At 42.6% G+C, this 16,517-nt stretch overlaps 2 protein-coding genes and 1 pseudogene across 5 annotated transcripts in view; 1 reads left to right on the top strand and 2 right to left on the bottom strand.

Annotated features, from left to right (window-relative positions):
- LOC110040358 (condensin-2 complex subunit D3-L-like) overlaps nucleotides 1-16,517 on the top strand; it is a 44,600-nt gene that overhangs the window by 26,714 nt on the left and 1,369 nt on the right. For all 4 annotated transcript variants that reach the window (XM_089276991.1, XM_089276990.1, XM_089276993.1 and 1 more), the window contains 16 exons: nucleotides 220-279; nucleotides 1,374-1,503; nucleotides 1,772-1,880; nucleotides 2,523-2,607; nucleotides 2,740-2,844; nucleotides 3,050-3,119; nucleotides 3,456-3,540; nucleotides 4,691-4,780; nucleotides 5,766-5,873; nucleotides 6,566-6,625; nucleotides 6,803-7,015; nucleotides 7,629-7,719; nucleotides 8,005-8,400; nucleotides 14,756-14,866; nucleotides 15,808-15,910; nucleotides 16,210-16,246. In XM_089276991.1, the coding sequence (XP_089133117.1) occupies nucleotides 220-279; nucleotides 1,374-1,503; nucleotides 1,772-1,880; nucleotides 2,523-2,607; nucleotides 2,740-2,844; nucleotides 3,050-3,119; nucleotides 3,456-3,540; nucleotides 4,691-4,780; nucleotides 5,766-5,873; nucleotides 6,566-6,625; nucleotides 6,803-7,015; nucleotides 7,629-7,719; nucleotides 8,005-8,400; nucleotides 14,756-14,866; nucleotides 15,808-15,910; nucleotides 16,210-16,246 (1,853 nt within the window). The remainder of the gene's footprint in view (nucleotides 1-219; nucleotides 280-1,373; nucleotides 1,504-1,771; nucleotides 1,881-2,522; nucleotides 2,608-2,739; nucleotides 2,845-3,049; nucleotides 3,120-3,455; nucleotides 3,541-4,690; nucleotides 4,781-5,765; nucleotides 5,874-6,565; nucleotides 6,626-6,802; nucleotides 7,016-7,628; nucleotides 7,720-8,004; nucleotides 8,401-14,755; nucleotides 14,867-15,807; nucleotides 15,911-16,209; nucleotides 16,247-16,517) is intronic.
- On the bottom strand, nucleotides 9,066-10,226 carry LOC149098717 (uncharacterized). Its single transcript, XM_089277003.1, has one exon. It carries the CDS (start codon nucleotides 10,108-10,110, stop codon nucleotides 9,322-9,324), a length of 789 nt encoding a protein of 262 aa, XP_089133129.1. The 5' UTR covers nucleotides 10,111-10,226; the 3' UTR covers nucleotides 9,066-9,321.
- LOC149098716 (uncharacterized) lies at nucleotides 12,067-13,312 on the bottom strand (annotated as a pseudogene).

The following is a 16,517-nucleotide window of genomic DNA, read 5'->3' as shown; positions in this document are numbered from 1 at the left end:
TTGTCATGTTGTGTGCTTGTAGACATTTACCCTTGTGAAATACCTTTGATCATTTTTTTGTGGAACCTATGGTATAAAGATTTTAATTCGATTTTAACTCAGGTTAATTATCACTTAAATTTGACAAGGCACACTTAAAAATCTTCATCTTCTTTGTAGTTAGTAGTAACGTTAATTTTTGATTTTCTCTCTCTTTTTATTTGTTATTATTTTATTCAGATCCCCTTCAGAGGCTAAATCTGTCACCACCTGTCAAAGCTCATGCATTTGTTACTCTTGGTAGGTTATATCATCCAAACAATTAAAACAATGTAGAGTTCACTATTTTGAAACGACATCTGACTGAAGCAAGGCCAGAAAAGAAATTATTTCAGATGCGAACTAGTAGGAGGCAAGCATTAATCACTACATTCAAAGTGCATCTTTCCATTTTTATATGATGCTTTTAAATCAGCCAATCAACCAACCAGTCAGTCTGCCCGTCCATTTGTCCCTCTGTTCGTCTTTCCATCTGTCCGTCCGTCCGTCAGCCAGTCAGTCCATCAAAACTTTATTAATGTTAAAACTTAGCAAGATGAGGGGAAACAGCCCTCTACTAATTGGGGACACTTAATATAATAGTAGAAGCCTGCTAAGTATTATCTAAAAGGTATTTGAATTCATATCCATTGCTGCTACACACTTAAATCCAGACTGTTCTTGTTCACTGATAAAACTTGATAGTCTCCAAACATTGTGCAAAGTCTGACTTTGGGGATGTAACTTTGCTTCCAAACCAGCTAAATCTTTTACTGGTTTTGTTCAAACAGGCAGTAACCTCTAATACCTGGCTAAGTGATAAAGGCAGAAATAGTTACAAACATCCCAGATTTAGAGACTCGAATTTTGAAAAGAAAGTGTGAGAAAGAGACATCTGAAGTAGCAGTAGCATTTGTGAGCAAACAATAATAGGCTCAAGACACTAAAGCACTACTGCAGTTGTTTCAAACTTAAACATGACTAGGTTTGAGGTTACTGAATTTTCTTCCAAACCAGCTAAATCTACCACTGGGTTTGTTCAAAAAGGCAGTAACATTCTAATACCTGCTAAGTGACATAGGAGAAATAATTACAAACATCCCAGATTTAGAGACTCAAATTTTGAAAAGAAAGTGTAAGAAAGAGACGTTAAGTTTGAAGTAGCAGTTGCATTTGTGAACAAACAATAGGCTCAAGACACTAAAACACTGCTGCAGTTGTTTAAAACTTGAACGTAGCTAGTTTTGAGGTTACTTTTGCCTTTGCATTCAAGTCATCTGTACTTTGACGTGTATGTTTCTACATATGGCATGATACAAAAGTGAGATATCTGTATTGAAAATGTTCGTTGTTAGGAAAACTGTGCCTTCAGAATGAAGACTTAGCCAAGCAGTGCATTGCCGCACTTGCAAGAGAGTTAGAAACCTCCGATGACCCAGCCATCAGGAACAATGTGACCGTGGTCATGTGTGACTTATGTGTGAGGTATGTACAGAAGTACAATGGCTGCAAGAAGATTATGGTGAAGGTTTCCTCTCTAAATATTGTGATTCATTTACTCTATTTTTTATTGTAAGAATCAGTGTATTTGTGTTATACTTCTCCTGGATAAACACAATGCTAGTGTCTGGACTCAGAATACAACTGAGCATTATACTTCCCAGCAGCTATTAGCAATTTTAGTTGTGAGTCATTAGTGTAAAGTATGTGAATTATATCCTTCCTGCCTGATCTAGTGTCTTTTCTTTTCCAGATATACTAGTCTTGTTGATCGATATGTCCCAAACATTGCTACCTGCTTGAAAGACAGTGCATCTCTTGTGAGGAGACAGACACTGACTCTCTTAACACACCTTCTTCAGGTACTGTATGCTGCACATGGCAATGAACTAAAAACTAATTTTTTATTTCTTCTCAAGCGAGAGTGAAGACAGGCATCCAGAGAAGATTGTCTCAATTTATGTGCTTCAAACATTTTCAGACTTAACAGTGAAAGAAATATGTGACCATCAAATGGAGATGTCAGAGTTGTTTTGATAGAATGAGTATACTTAGTGGAGTGTGTTTAATCTGATAGTAATTAAGCTCCCTCTCCCCAGAAAATAAGTTCTCCCAAAAATAGGCCCCTAAATCCGAGATGGAAAAGTCCCCATTAAAAGACCATCACTGCCTGTAAACAAGCCCATGAGCATGTGTTTTGATGTAGCTACTAAAAAGATACATTTTTCTAGTTCTAATTATAACTCTCTCATTGGAGGGCCTGGTGTGTATTTTATGTAGCTGTGCACCGTTCTGGGAGACTTATTTCTTGATTATAGAACTATCATTACATGTGGTGCTCTTGTTTGCACCTAACATTTTCTAGTAGCAAAATTGTTTCCAATTGTAAACCCCGCCCCCACCACGCACACACACACACACCCACTCCAAGACTTAATGACTGAAATTGTATGGTTATCATTTTCATGACTGTACAAGCATCATTTTTTTTTTTTTGTTTACAGGAAGACTTTGTTAAATGGAAAGGTTCTCTCTTTTACCATTTTATCACTACTTTAGTTGACGAAGATGTCGAGATAAGGAAATTTGGTAAGGAAGTTTGGTGTTTTTCTTTTCTGCTTTCGTTAGTTATTTAAGAATGATAAAAATGCCAGTTTTTTGTTCATTTTTAATCTTGTTGCTGATCAAAATGTTGTTCATGTTTTTGTTTTTCTTGTTCAGCTGATTTTTGCTTGGTACATCTTCTGTTGACCAGACATCCAGGCATGCTGTTCCAACACTTTGTAGAGTGTGTGTTCCACTTTAACTCCTTTACAAATCACAAAGGTATACCTATGCAATGACTACTAACATATCACTTGGGCTCATAAAGGGTCTAGAAAAATGTGTTTACAAAGATGTGTGGTCAGTCAGTTGGTCGGTCAGTTGGTCAGTTGCATGCCTTGTAACATTTACAAGTGTTGCAAAATAATAGTACTTCTGTAATTAATGTTCCTTGTTAATCGTTTTTCTTTCTTCTCTGTGTGGTTAGTATACAACAAGTTCCCACAGACAGACAGGGAGAAGAAACTCTTTTCACTGAAGGGAGACCATAATTCTGGGTAAACAGCCTCAATCTATAAGTTAAGGTTCAATTTGATCTTTACTACTGCATCAATTTATTAATTGCACTGGTCAGTTTTATAGACTAAACTGTTTTGGTGTGTGTATATTCTTAATATTCACTTCTTTTGACTGCAAGTAAATAGCCAAGAAATGTTTCAGTGGATCTCAAAAACACCTTCCAAATGCAATATTTAATAGAACTGCATCATTCACAGATGAAATAAGATGTTGACCAAACTAAAGGGATGATTTTGATAATCCTTCCCCAGAGCACAATCCTGGTTGTGTATGTCAGACACATTGTGAAACGTCATTTTTGTTTTATTTTTTAGAAAACGTTTCACAATTTATCAGTTTATGCTGACTCACATGAGTGACGAGGACAGGTTTCATCTTACGAGAAAGCTTTGCCAAGAGGTCTGAATTGTTTCTGTCATATGATATATTTCATTTCATTTTCTTCCTTGTCACTTGAACAAGTTATAGGGCATTCTTAGAACTGATGGATCATGCGTACAGAAGGCATCTGCGGTTGAGTGTCAATCGATACCCCCAATTGACCTTCAATTGACTAGTCATGGACATCTCAATCAACACTCAATCGACATCTCCATCCATACTTGGTCAAACATAGTTAAATGAAATTTAACATAGTTAACGACTAGGAGCTAGTCTGGTCAGTAGCGTTTTTATAGGCAGTTGTTAGTGTCTTGGCGGTCTGTTAGCGTTTGTTTAGTGTTTGGTGCATTCTGTAGCGTTTGATATAGTTCAATGAAATTTTACATAGTTTATGACCAGGAGCTAGTCTGGTCAGTAGCGTTTTTTGTAGGCATATGATAGTGTCTTGGCCATCTCTTAACGTTTGTTAAGCGTTTGGTGCATTCTGTAGCGGTTGCAGCAGTCATATGGTCATGAGAGCCCTGAGGCTGTCATTGTCCAGCGGTATTTTTGGTTAGTACGTGTGTCGTTGTCCCATGTGCTTGCAGAGTGCTTGTCGCTCTGTTAGTGTGGCGTTGTGGATTGAATTATAGTGTAGTGGTTCTCAGCATTCCCTCCCTATCCCCCCCTCGGTTAGCACACCATGGAGTGTCGATCGATACATATGAGTCAATTGACACTCTGCCTACTATCAACCAACTGATAATGGGGTGTTGATCAATTTAGTGTTGACTGAGTATCGATCTAGATGTCAATCAAGTGTCGATCGAGGGTCAATTGACGGTATCAATCGACACTTGACCACGGATGCCTTTGGTACACATGATCTGAACTGACAACACATGGTAGGTATTCCTCTTGAAAAGACTTGGATTTTAACTGAAAGTCAGCAAGTTGTTTGGATGAGTGTTTCCCTCTGGATTTGCTGCCTACCCTCCATACATGTGTTCTTATTGTGACTTGCTTAGGAAATGACTTTTCAAATGTGCTTGCATGAAGTGATTGCTTTTGTATCTGACTGCATAAAGATTCAGTTTGTTGGCAAAAAAATTGCAAATCATCATTCAGATGATATGAGATTTTAGAGCTCATCCCAACTGATTTGATTTTTCAAATTCTTGTGATGTAGGTGCTTGGTGGGTTCAACGACGGTGATATTATCCTGGATCAAGACTCAGCTTCAGTTCTAAAAGATGCCCTGCTTATTTTGAGTAGCAAGGTAACAACTGTCAGTTGCTAAATGTCTTTCACAACTTGTTATACTGAAAGGAATTTTCTAAGAACATCCTCAAACTAATACTTCATTGTTTGAGATAGCTGAGGACTAGCGTCTGTGGAGGAAGGAAACCATTAGTTATAGATTACTGTAGAAGAAAGTGAAGTGAAGCCTTGGAGCTGACAGGCTCATAGCTGCTGGAGCTTATCCCGGTTTCTGTAGCATGAAGTGGCTAGGAGTATTTCTACTCCCCTTGGATGAGATGCTAGTCCATCGCAGGTCACTCCCCTGCAATTTGTTAGGTTTCCCCAACAATTTGCCACTACCCATTTGTACTCCTGGGTGGAGAGAGGCACTGTGAGAGTTAAATGTCTTGCCAGTGTCCTCGGCCAGGGCTTGAACCCGGACTGCTCGATCCAGGGACGACTGCACTAACCATGAGGCCAACTCACCTCTCACATAGATTAAATGTAGCTCATACAAAAAAAAAGGTTAAAAAAAGACCAATGTCCAGAACACAAGATGAAAAGATTCGAATCAGCAAATAGTTAAAAGGAGAGCAAATTGTAACATTTAATATTTTAATTAGCAATTTTTCCAAGACAAGGTAACAATATTTTTAAACATTCTGCCAGACTTTCAGTTTGTGTTCGAGACCATGTGTTTGGGTAACTCATGTCACATATTTTATAACTTCAGTGCACTTCTGTAGTAATTTGTACCAAAACTGAACTTTTTTTTTGAAGTTTACCTCATAAGAAAACTTGTCTTCTGGGTTTTTTTCATGCTCATCACAGTACCTCTTCTAACACTGAGGACTAGTAAGGCTCACAGCAAGCACTACTCGGGAGAATTCCTGCTCCAACCAGAAGTTATGTCTGGCTGTATTAGAGAGTAAGATGTTGCTGTAATGGATGCATATTACCCTGTCTGTGGTCTTAATTAACAAGTATTTCATACCCAGACCCCATGTTTTCTTTTGTTCCAGAATATCAAACTTTCGTCAATGAGAGCCAAGGCAGCTGAGGATCTTGCTGATGAGGGAGACATGGCAGGAGCTGCTATCGTGCAAGCCAGAAACAAATTCCTTACTCAGGTAAATTGCTTACAGCCACGCTAGGTATGCTATCCATTGTGGAGCAGGTCTTGGTGTTATACCTGCTTGGACCAACTGCGTTCAGTGTGCCTTTTACTCAAACCTAACTTGGTGTAGTCTGTGATGAATCTGTAGTTGATTAGGGTTACAATATTGTAACTATTCAGTGCTAGCATACCTTTCGTCATGTTTTAATTTTAAAGCACACTCAAGGTTTAAGCGACACTCCTTTTAGTTACATCACCTTCACATATCTTCTTTATGCCAAGCGGCATGTAAGGCCACTAAACAGAAGATCAATTATGCTTGTTGCCTCACTTAGGGGTGAAAATAACAGATTTTGGTCTCAGTTGGTCAGGAATATGCGCAACTGTTTTTAGCCATCAAGGTGTCTTAATAGTCAGCTCATCTTGTTTTGTTGACCATTTGTTTGTAAATAAACTTGAACATGTGTTCAAGTTATTAGTTAGTCGTATTAGGATTTGCAAAGCACAGTTGAACATTTGGTATGGGACACCTTCAAGACCAGGAAAAGTGTTCACTAGGGGAGATGTCTTGCACTTATGGGACATTTGAAAGCAGAGGTCTGTGTGTGATAGGGATCATGGCTGAGTGCCTGTTTATGGGAAGCTTCTACCTGCAGGGGTGCCCCTGTATTGAGATCTAATGCTGGTGTTTGATTTGTGTTACAGGTTTTAAAGAAGAACATGATTGAGAACATCGTACCAATTATCATTGAGCTCAAACATATGGTGAGTTGATGGTGTGGTGGGCGTGCAAGAACCCCTCCTCCCAGACCCTTCTCCCAGCTCCTCCTCGCTCTTCTAGACTTGCTCCCCTTTACATAATATGTTTCAAATGTTTATTAGTGATGAAAAATTTGAGTTTTGATATGAGAGAAACACTTGACTATTTTGTTTTTATGGCAGCTCGAAAAGCAACATTCGCCGTTGCTCAAAGACCTGATGTCCTGCTTAAAAGAAGTGATGAAAGATTACAGATCAGAAGTTCAGGACGTGCTATCAGCAGACAGGCAGTTAGCCAATGAAATTGAGTTTGATCTCAAAAGGTTTGAGGAACAACAGAAAGAACTACTTGAGGAACAGAGGAGGAAGCAAAGCACTCCAAACAGTTCCCCACAGGTTTGGACAATTATATGTTTTTTTTTGTAAATGGCAAAGTCAGTGTAGTTTATTGTTTTGGTATCTCATTCAGCAGGGGTATTTTGCAGAATGCCGAACACTGAACACCAAATGCACTGTTTGCTTGCGGTTTAGTAGTTTCACTCTTGTTTGCTTGTGGTTAGCTTTTGTTTGTTAAGGACAGCACTACAGTATTGCATATGGCCCTGTCCAACAAATAAAAGCTAACCGCAAGCAAATATAAGTGAAACTAACCATAAGTAAACAGTGCATTTGGACTGTACTAAGACTTCAATTCTTCTCTGCCAAGACACTTGGTCAACTTGCATGGGCGTGGCTCAATATCAATTTCAGAGTAAAAAAAGCATTGGATCAAAAAAACAGTTTTTGAAGGAGGGATTGTAACTAAACTGTAAAAGCCCTAGTCTTTATATAACCACTGCAAAGGAGACTATAAAAGCCCTGTAGCTGACTTTTTTAATGGTTCAAGTTGAAAATGCTCAGTGGCTGTTAGTAAGAGTTCTTAGTCAGAGTTCTTAGTAAGAGTTAGTAAGAGTTAGTAAGTGTTGTTGAGTTTGTTATAAATTCTTTGTTGTCACAACTTGTTACTCAGGTCATTGCCAGGCAGCCTGGAAACACTCCAGTTCAGGTGACAGGGTTTGTTACCCCACAGCTTCGAAGTGCTACACCTTCTCCCAACATTGGTAAGGCTAACTCTTGTCAAATAATCATGACAGTTTTAACATGTTTATTTTGTTGAAAAGGGTAAAATAGTATACATACAAGGCTAAAAACTAGAAAAGAAAACTTACTATAAAACCAAACATTTTTCCACTTATGGATATACTCAGTTTTCATTTCTTTAATTTGACTATAATTATTTTTCAACTGTAACTTGCATGTGTTGTTGTAAGTATGTTTAAGGGAGGATTAACCCAAATGTTATTGAATTTATTAATCAATCTGGCTCATGATTTAATTCACAACAGCATCCAACAGGCATAACATTGTTACACCTCTAGCTGGTGCTATTGGCCAAATGCAAATCAGCCGACGACACACTCTAGCCCCAGATCTGAGAAACAAGGCTCTGATCACGAGTGCTCTGAAATCGAACCTCACTGTACAAATCAGCCCTTTGCAGAACAAGCGACGGCACACACTCACAACCGCAGCTATTCTGAATTCTGCTCGCAAAGCTGTGGATCAAGCACACAAAGTTGCTGAACAACAGAAGAGAAGCATTGGTCAGATAGAAGGCTCTAGAGGCCCTGGTAAATATGGTACTTTCATGGAGGGACCAGAACGACGCACACCTCTTAAGCCTGCTAATTCCAGAGCCTTTCAGAGGGACAATGAAGAGCGTGCAACTAGCACTCCAGAAGGTAATTTATTGAATGACAGTTTTGCGAGAAGAGTCATAATGCCACTTGAGAATTCTGCCCTCCTGTACTGATGTGTTACAACTAAGTAACAGATGCAATTTTTAACATTTTGAAACCTCCTTTCTTTATTAGGATGTAGGTTGAATATTTTTACTAAGTGGATTTTATTTGTATTTTTAGGATTTGTACATACCGTAAATCCTTGAATTAGTGCCTGGGGCGCTTATTTCAAATTAAGGAGAAGTTGTGGGGTGCTTATTCAAGGGGGGTGCTTATTTAATTTTTCCCAAATCGTCACCTGACATGATCATTTTTTTAATATGTCATCTGCGCGTAAACAACAACATAAGCTGTTTATCGACATAAAAAGCTGATCCCAAAGCTTAAAACATGGCACCGTTAGTACTTAATGTGTTCATCGTGTTCACAAACTGAAACAATGTACAAATCTAATACTATATGATGAAAAATATACATCCTTTGTTGTCTCTTACTCATCCACAAAATGCAGGGGAGAGGAGGCGGCGCTTATTTTAAATTTCAGCTGATAGAAGGGACGCTTATTCAAAGGGGGCGCTTATTTGAGGGGGGGGCGCTAATTCAAGGATTTACGGTATGTTATTTTAAAGCACATTTGATCATATATATATGTTAATTTGCATTAACGCCCAAGTCGCTAGTGGAGGGAAGGTGCCTACGAAGCCCGGGGGCTGCAACTGCAGTCACATCCCCAAGGCGCTAGAACACCCGACTGGCCTGCCCAACCCGCAACCAAGCCACGAGCCCCCCGCGCCATGCCGAAGGGATCTCCGGGATGGAACAACCCGGAGTAAGGGGGCTCGGGGCACCAAGGCCACAGCCCCCGACAACCCCAGCCTGAGGCACCCACCCCCACTGGTACCCAGAGTAATCCGCTACCTGTTAAGCCACCAACTGGTAGGATACGCGGACAATGGAACTAACTGGAGTTCGGATATAGATCTGGTAGGCATCGCTAGACCACCGCCCTAAGGTCTTGATAAGGTGATCTGGAACTCCCCGCGCCGCTGCAGTTGTCGCTGCCCCAATACGGAAGCTATGACCAGAGTATGAGCCAGAGTACCCTGCCTCATTTAGGATGGACTGCACAGAGGATGATAACTGCTGCCGCGTAAGAGGACGACCATCGCTAAATATAAACAGTGGCCCTGGAGTGGACCCACGTGGAGACAAGTAATTGCCCAAAGCTGTTATGGGACACACAGAGCCCAAGCCACGCCCTAAGTAGATATCATAACCCATGCGGAAGGGGTCTGTCTTGGAGCACTTGATACGGACTTTAAAACACGAGGGGTTCACCAAGGAGTCTGCTTGCAGGTCGCTAACAGTCATATGGGTGTTAGGATCAAACACAGAGTTGACTGTGAACTCCCCGGCACTCAAAAAACCAAAAAATCCCAAGCAGCACGCAGCCCACAACATCACATGGTCTCTCGTAGACAGGTCCAAAGAGCGCTGAATGACCTTCAGATGATCTACTGTGATAGGTAGGCGCCTAGGTGAAGCTGGACCCTGAACCCGCTTAATGCCCCTAAGTAAACGCTGCAAACGAAGGCAGTCGACTAAAGGATCTGGAAGGCCATGGTCAATATGAAGGGAGTGTACTGCTGAAAGATAGACCTTGATGGAGGAATGGTTCAGGTTATCTGCCAATAAAGAAGCGAAGCGCATGAGAGTTTCCTCATTGGCCGGGGGAATGTAGCCATCCTGGTTTGCACGACCATCCTGGCGGCAAAAGTCTATAAATCGACGTTGGGCAGATCGGTACACTCATCGGGTGGATGGTGCAAGACCTTGGGTAAGTAGGAAGTGACACTTCTGAGTCAAGGCATCTGAAGCGCTGCCAAAAGGGAAGCAGGAATCTGGGATGGGGTCGGGTCGGCATGTGGCTCCAGGCGTCTGAACCGCTGAAATTGGAATTGAGAGAGTGCATCAGCAACTGGATTAGCTTTACCTTGAACTGATGAAGCTGTAAACGAAAAGGAATGACGGATGGCCAGCATAGTCAAATAACGCAGCAACACCATTAGGCTTTTGTCCCGCGAGGTGCCAGACTTAAGTACAGCCACCACGGACTCATTGTCACATAAGAACTCGACCCGCCGAGATACCCACTGAGGGCCCCACAGATAGGCTGCTACCACAATTGGGAAGAGTTCCTTATACGCTATAGATAATGAACTTTGTGCAACTGACCAGGCACCAGAAAACCAGTGGGATTTAAAAATAGCTCCGTATCCCAAAGAGCCAGCTGCATCCGACGAGACCTGGAAGTCCGGGAGAGGGGCCCATGTGGGCATACAGAAAAAACTGAGGCCATCCCAAGTTTGGAACAGCTCCCGCCACCATGTTAAATCGCGTCGGAATTCCTGGTTAAGCCTAATGGGGTGATCATCGCGGCGAAAGGCACAAAGCAAGTTGATCATCCGGCGAAGGAATGTCCTACCCTGTGGGGCAACCTTGCAGGCGTGATGGAGGTGGCCAATCAGTGATTCCAGCTCACGACGTTTACAAAAACGTTTTGCAGCCCACACATCTAACAGTGTAACGATTCTAACTCTCTTGTCAGCCGGGAGGCGGGCCTGAAGTTTTTCAGAGTCAAGTTCAATCCCAAGGATTGTAAGACAAGTCGCAGGACCCTCCAGCTTATCTGGATGAAGTGGTAGACGAAGTTTTTTACACAGTTGAACACAGGTTTGAAGGTTGTTGTGGCAGACAGGGGAAGCCGGTGGGCCCAAGGTGAGGAAATCGTCCAAGTAATGACGGAGAAATGTGACATCATAATTTTGAACCAGAATCCATTCAACCAAGTCTGCAATGGCAGTAAAAATGAATGGTGCAGAACGCAGCCCAAATGGGAGCACCATATCCACAAAATATTGCCCACGCCACTTCATGCCAAGAAGGGGGCGATCATCCGGGTGGATTGCCACATTCCGATATGCACTGGCCACGTCGAACTTGGCCATTAGTGTTCCTCGGCCCAGAGTCATTATGCCATCAATGAAGGCATCCACTGAAACGTACTGAACTGTAAACGGGGGCTTAGGGATGCCGTCATTTACGCTTTTCCCCTCAGGTGAGGAGAGGTCCAAAATGAGACGCCACTTCCCCGGCTGATTATTTTTGGGGATCACCCCAAAACGACTTATGTGCAAAGATGGAAGTGGCGGCACTGGAAAAGGACCTGCCACCCTGCCGGAAGAGACTTCATTTTGTAAGTAGGAGTCAATCACTGCTGGGTGTTCGGAGGAGCTACGCATGTTCGAAGATGCAGATTTGAGTGACACCAAGGAGGGGTCAAATCCTATCCGAAATCCATCCTGTATGCCAGAAATCACATAAGCTACAGCTGATTCGTTGGGATGATGGTGCAACTCCGCTTGAAATTGATCCAGCTGTAATGGTGAGACCTTAGAAACCGGATACAACGGAGCAAAAGAGACAGCTATAATGCAGGGCGTAGCTGGAACTGAAACTGGAACTGAAGCTGGAACTGAAACTGGAACGGAAACTGGAACGGGACAAAACAAATTTGCCAGCTGAGGCAGTCCAGTCTGCTGGCTAGGCAACACAATCAAATTATTAAAACTATGTACAGACACAACATTGGGCGTACCTTGCCCGTCAGTACTGTCCCCTTCCCCCCCCAGGAGAGGGGGAGCGGGAACAAAGTCCAGCTGAGCGGGGAAAGGGGCAGTTAGCCTTGGTATGCTCTCCCTCGCAGTTGCTGCAGTTGTGGTGGAACCTGCACCTCCCAAATGGCCACCGGCATAGCCCCTCATTCCAGGAATGGCAGAATGGTGTACGTAAGCGGGGGTCCGGGTTGCCTGAGGAAGACTGAGGAAACCCAGAAGGGGAGGATGGCTTTGGTTGCAGTGAGGACGATGTTGGCAAACGCAGATGAAAATTATATAGATCCAAATTCATTTTGGACCAATCATTAAGGCCCAAGGCAGCGGCATCCCTTCTGAAGGCCAGATCGTATTCAAGCCAAGCCAGACCTGGATACTAACGGGCTGTTTGAATAATGAGGAGCTTGTACTTCGTCAGGTCCAACCAGCGCAGGGGATAAGATGCACACAGGACCAGCTGGAAAATTGTGAAGGCCTCAGTCCAGGTAAGAGTATCCTTAATTTCAACTTGCCTGCGTTTGGCGTTGGACACGAGGAGTTTACCCTCCAGGAAGGTCTGTGGTTCCTGTTCCACAGCGTGAAGATTTACCGTAAGCAGATCCGCCAACTCCACGAACTGGCCCTCTACGATCTTCTTGGCCAATTTTGCCGGGATTGGTGCATGACCTGGACCGACAATAAAAGCCTTCTCAGACTTGGTCACTGATGCAGAATTACCAAGGCTTGGCAGGCTACTGGCTACACTGGAACAAGCGAACGGAGAGGTGATGGGGGCCACAAAGCGGGCCAAGCTCGAGTCAGTGATGGCCGACACGGGAGAAAAAGTAGGAACAAAAGCAGGCAAAGTAAACATACCTGACGACGCCCCAGAAGCCACAGGTGAAACGTTGGCATCACAAGAAACAGCAGTCGATTCGGAGGAGCTAGATGGAGCAATGCCAACAGAAGTGCCAGGGACGGGGGAATTTAATGGCGAGGGGGCGTTCCCTTGAATTGCAGAGATGATGGTAGGAAGGGAGCTTCCAAGTGCGCGAACAACAGCCCCCGCGATCGAATCGACGGCCAAAGGCGCCACAGGGCCAGAGGGAGCCGTTGAAACCACTGTCGGCGCGGAAGACAACAGAGGTAAGTCCTCCGAACGAAGTCCGGCAGACAAGCTATTGTTGGTTGAACGAGGTGGGTTCGGCATGATGTACAAACCAGCGACGAGCGAGTTAAAGACGAACCAAAAACGCGAGAGCGGGTGAAGAAACCCCGGTGGATGAATGACGAAATTTCTTTTTTTTTTTTCCCAACTGGGAACCGCTACACTAAGCCCGCCATAACTCCACGCTATCGGAGCGGCGAGCACACTATCGGTCCAGGTACGAGAGAACGACGAGCGAGTTAAAGATGAACCACGACAGTTAAAGACGAAACACGACAGCGGGCGAGGATACCACTGTTGGCGAATGACGAAATTCTTCCCAACTGGGAAACGCTATACTAGGCCAGCCAAAAGCCAGGCTATCTGAACGGCGAGCACACTATCGGACCAGGTACGAGAGAAGTGAAGACGAACCACAACACGGCGGTGGAGACAGGACGAAACAAAAACGCCACGGTCGAAGATCGAAGAACTTCTGTTTTAACTGGGACAGCGACCGAGATAGCTAACAAAGCAAGCCGAGAACCGCTAAACTATAATTCAATCCACAACGCCACACTAACAGAGCGATGAACACATAGCGAGCACATGGGACGACAACACATGTACTAACCAAATATACCGCTGGACAATGTCAGCCCCAGGGCTCTCACGACCATATGACTGTTGCAAACGCTACAGAAACGCACCAGACGCTAAACAAACGCTAACAGATGGCCAAGGCACTAACAAACGCCTACAAAAACGCTACTGACCAGACTGGCTCCTGGTCATAAACTATGTAAAATTTCATAGAACTATATCAAACGCTACAAAACGCACCAAACACTAACCAAATGCTCACAGACGGCCAAGACACTGACAACCGCCTATAAAAACGCTACTGACCAGACTAGCTCCTAGTCGTTAACTATGTTAAATTCCATTTAACTATATCTAAAAAAGTATTAAATATTAAGAATGGAGGCGTAATGGCCTCATGGCTAATGCATTCGTCTCCGGATCAAGCAGTCTGGGTCCGAACCCTGGCCGGGGGCATTGTGTTGTGTTCTTGGGCAAGACACTTTACTCTCACAGTGCCTCTCTCCACCCAGGTGTATAAATGGGTACTGGTGAATTTAATGCTTGGGGTAACCCTGCAATGGACTAGCATTCCATCCAGGGGGGAGTAGAAATGCTCCTAGTTGCTTCATGCTAAGGAAACTGGGATAAGCTCCGGCCTGGTGGGCCACTTAGCTCCAGGGGTGTAGCCAGGATTTTTCAAAGGGTGGGTCACACTGTGCCAAAATGAGGGTACTCACCAGATTGTCATGTCGTTTTCGTTGCCGGTTGTAGGTTGTTTGCTTAAAAAATGGCTTACAAAGGGGGGGTCACGGGCACCCCAGGACCCCCCTAGCTACGCCCCTGCTTGGCTCGTATGCAGACTTTACCTCTTTACCTTTTTTATTACTAAGAATGGAGTCAAATTTAAGTTAGATATGCACTTTCATTGTGTTATTTATTTTGCTAACTATTAAAATATCATTTGCTTCAGGTGAAAAAAGTCATTTGTCAAGGATTTCATTTTGTGTGAACACAAGTGCAACAGCACCACCGTCTCCTATACCAACCTCATTACCAATTAGAGTATACGCCAAGGACAAAGGTTAGCTGTCTCATGTGGGCCACAATAAAGGCAATACAAAAATTAAGCTGCGGTGCAAATGCATAATACCCAGTACGAATTTGACCCAGTCAATCCTAAATTAGTTCATTTTAAGTTTTTAAAACTGCTCTTATTAGTGTTGCAATTCTTATTGGTGATTTTCCTAAATTTTGCATTTTTCTTATTTTGTTTTGTCAGTTCATTCCCTTATGTTTCTTCAGGGAATTAAATTCTGTATTTTGTAGGTAACAAATTCACTCACTTGCCTTACTTGGTTTAGACTCATTCCCATTATTTCCTTGAATCTGTAATCAATTGGCAACCAACAGCCCAGTGAATTCAGGTGATTTAGCCAGTTGTTCTGAGCATTAACAAGATCAAGTTTTCAAGTAAAGAACTGGGTTAGTTCAGATGTAATATGTCAAACATGAGAGACAGTGTTTCATCTTGAAATCCAAACACCAAGAAGAGAGTTGAAAATACGATGCGCAGCAGGGTATTTTTTGATGAAATTCGAGGTGTTTGGATAGCTGATGAAACACCGCCTTGAGTGTTTGATATCTTCTCGGTGGAATCAAAAACTAAGGAGTTAACAGAGAAGTAAAATTGTCAAAATCTATGCTAATTAAGACCAAGTATCCAAACCTTCTTCATGGTTGTGATTGTCTTTGTTTCAACTTGATGAATTATTGGTTTAATTCTAAATTCCCTTATTTGCCTTTGACTGTCAATAAATTCGTTTATCTTAAACTCTTATCTGGCACTCCTACATCTTCCCTGTCATTATCATTGTCATCATCTTCATCATTATCTCATGGCAATGAGTTTGTGCTCTTAGAGCAGATGCCTAATTAAAAATATAGTTTAAGTAAAAATCTCTTTTGTTTCTCTGACACAAGAATACTAGTTATTTTAGGAGTAATTGGTGAAATTTTGCTCAGGTACTCCACCAAGCTGGATAGAAGGCAAAGTCGCAGAAGATGACACTGGGGATGGGGAAGAAAAAGAGCAACAAATAATCTGTTTGATGTCACCTGAGCAGAAGTAAGAGATACTAACAGGAGTTAATTTCTCTGCACATAATTTATATTTTGTCAGCCAGAGAGATCATTACCGGAAGACATGGTCTAGATTGATTTAATGCAGTCTTGCTCATTTGTCAGATCTATAGTCAAATGGAAATTCCTAAAAAATTCAGTCAAGACCCTTGCTTTTAAAATAAACTTCTTTTAAGAATAAGTTGATACTGCTTTTAAAATGTTTTATTTAAGATGCCTCTGATCTATTGATCAGAACAAACACTTGCAATTTGCTGATAGATTTGATTTTGAATTATTCAACAGGCCTCCAAAACCCAGGGCATGGAATATCAAATCACCGGTAAGTACAATTCTGGCCAATTTTTAAGTCCTTGGGACACTTGATAAAGTAGCAACAAATGACAGAATTATTCAACTCCCCTCTCCACAGAGCAATGTTAGAATCTTGGGACTGGGGGGGAATGCGGGGGGGGGGGGGGGGAGAGGAGGAGGAGGAGGAGGTGAAGACAATCATTTGTTAGCAAAAAAAAAATGGGTTATGGCTATTTGCCTTAGACTGGCTTTACTGTGTTCTTGATGTTAAATTTTGGTCATTTTGGACTTGTATTATA

The sequence above is a fragment of the Orbicella faveolata genome, unplaced genomic scaffold (assembly GCF_042242905.1).
Source record: "Orbicella faveolata isolate gen_17 unplaced genomic scaffold, um_ofav_v1 contig_46, whole genome shotgun sequence".
NCBI lineage: Eukaryota > Metazoa > Cnidaria > Anthozoa > Scleractinia > Merulinidae > Orbicella > Orbicella faveolata.
Note: the sequence above shows the minus strand (reverse complement) of the source record. Positions and strands in the feature narration are given on the sequence as shown.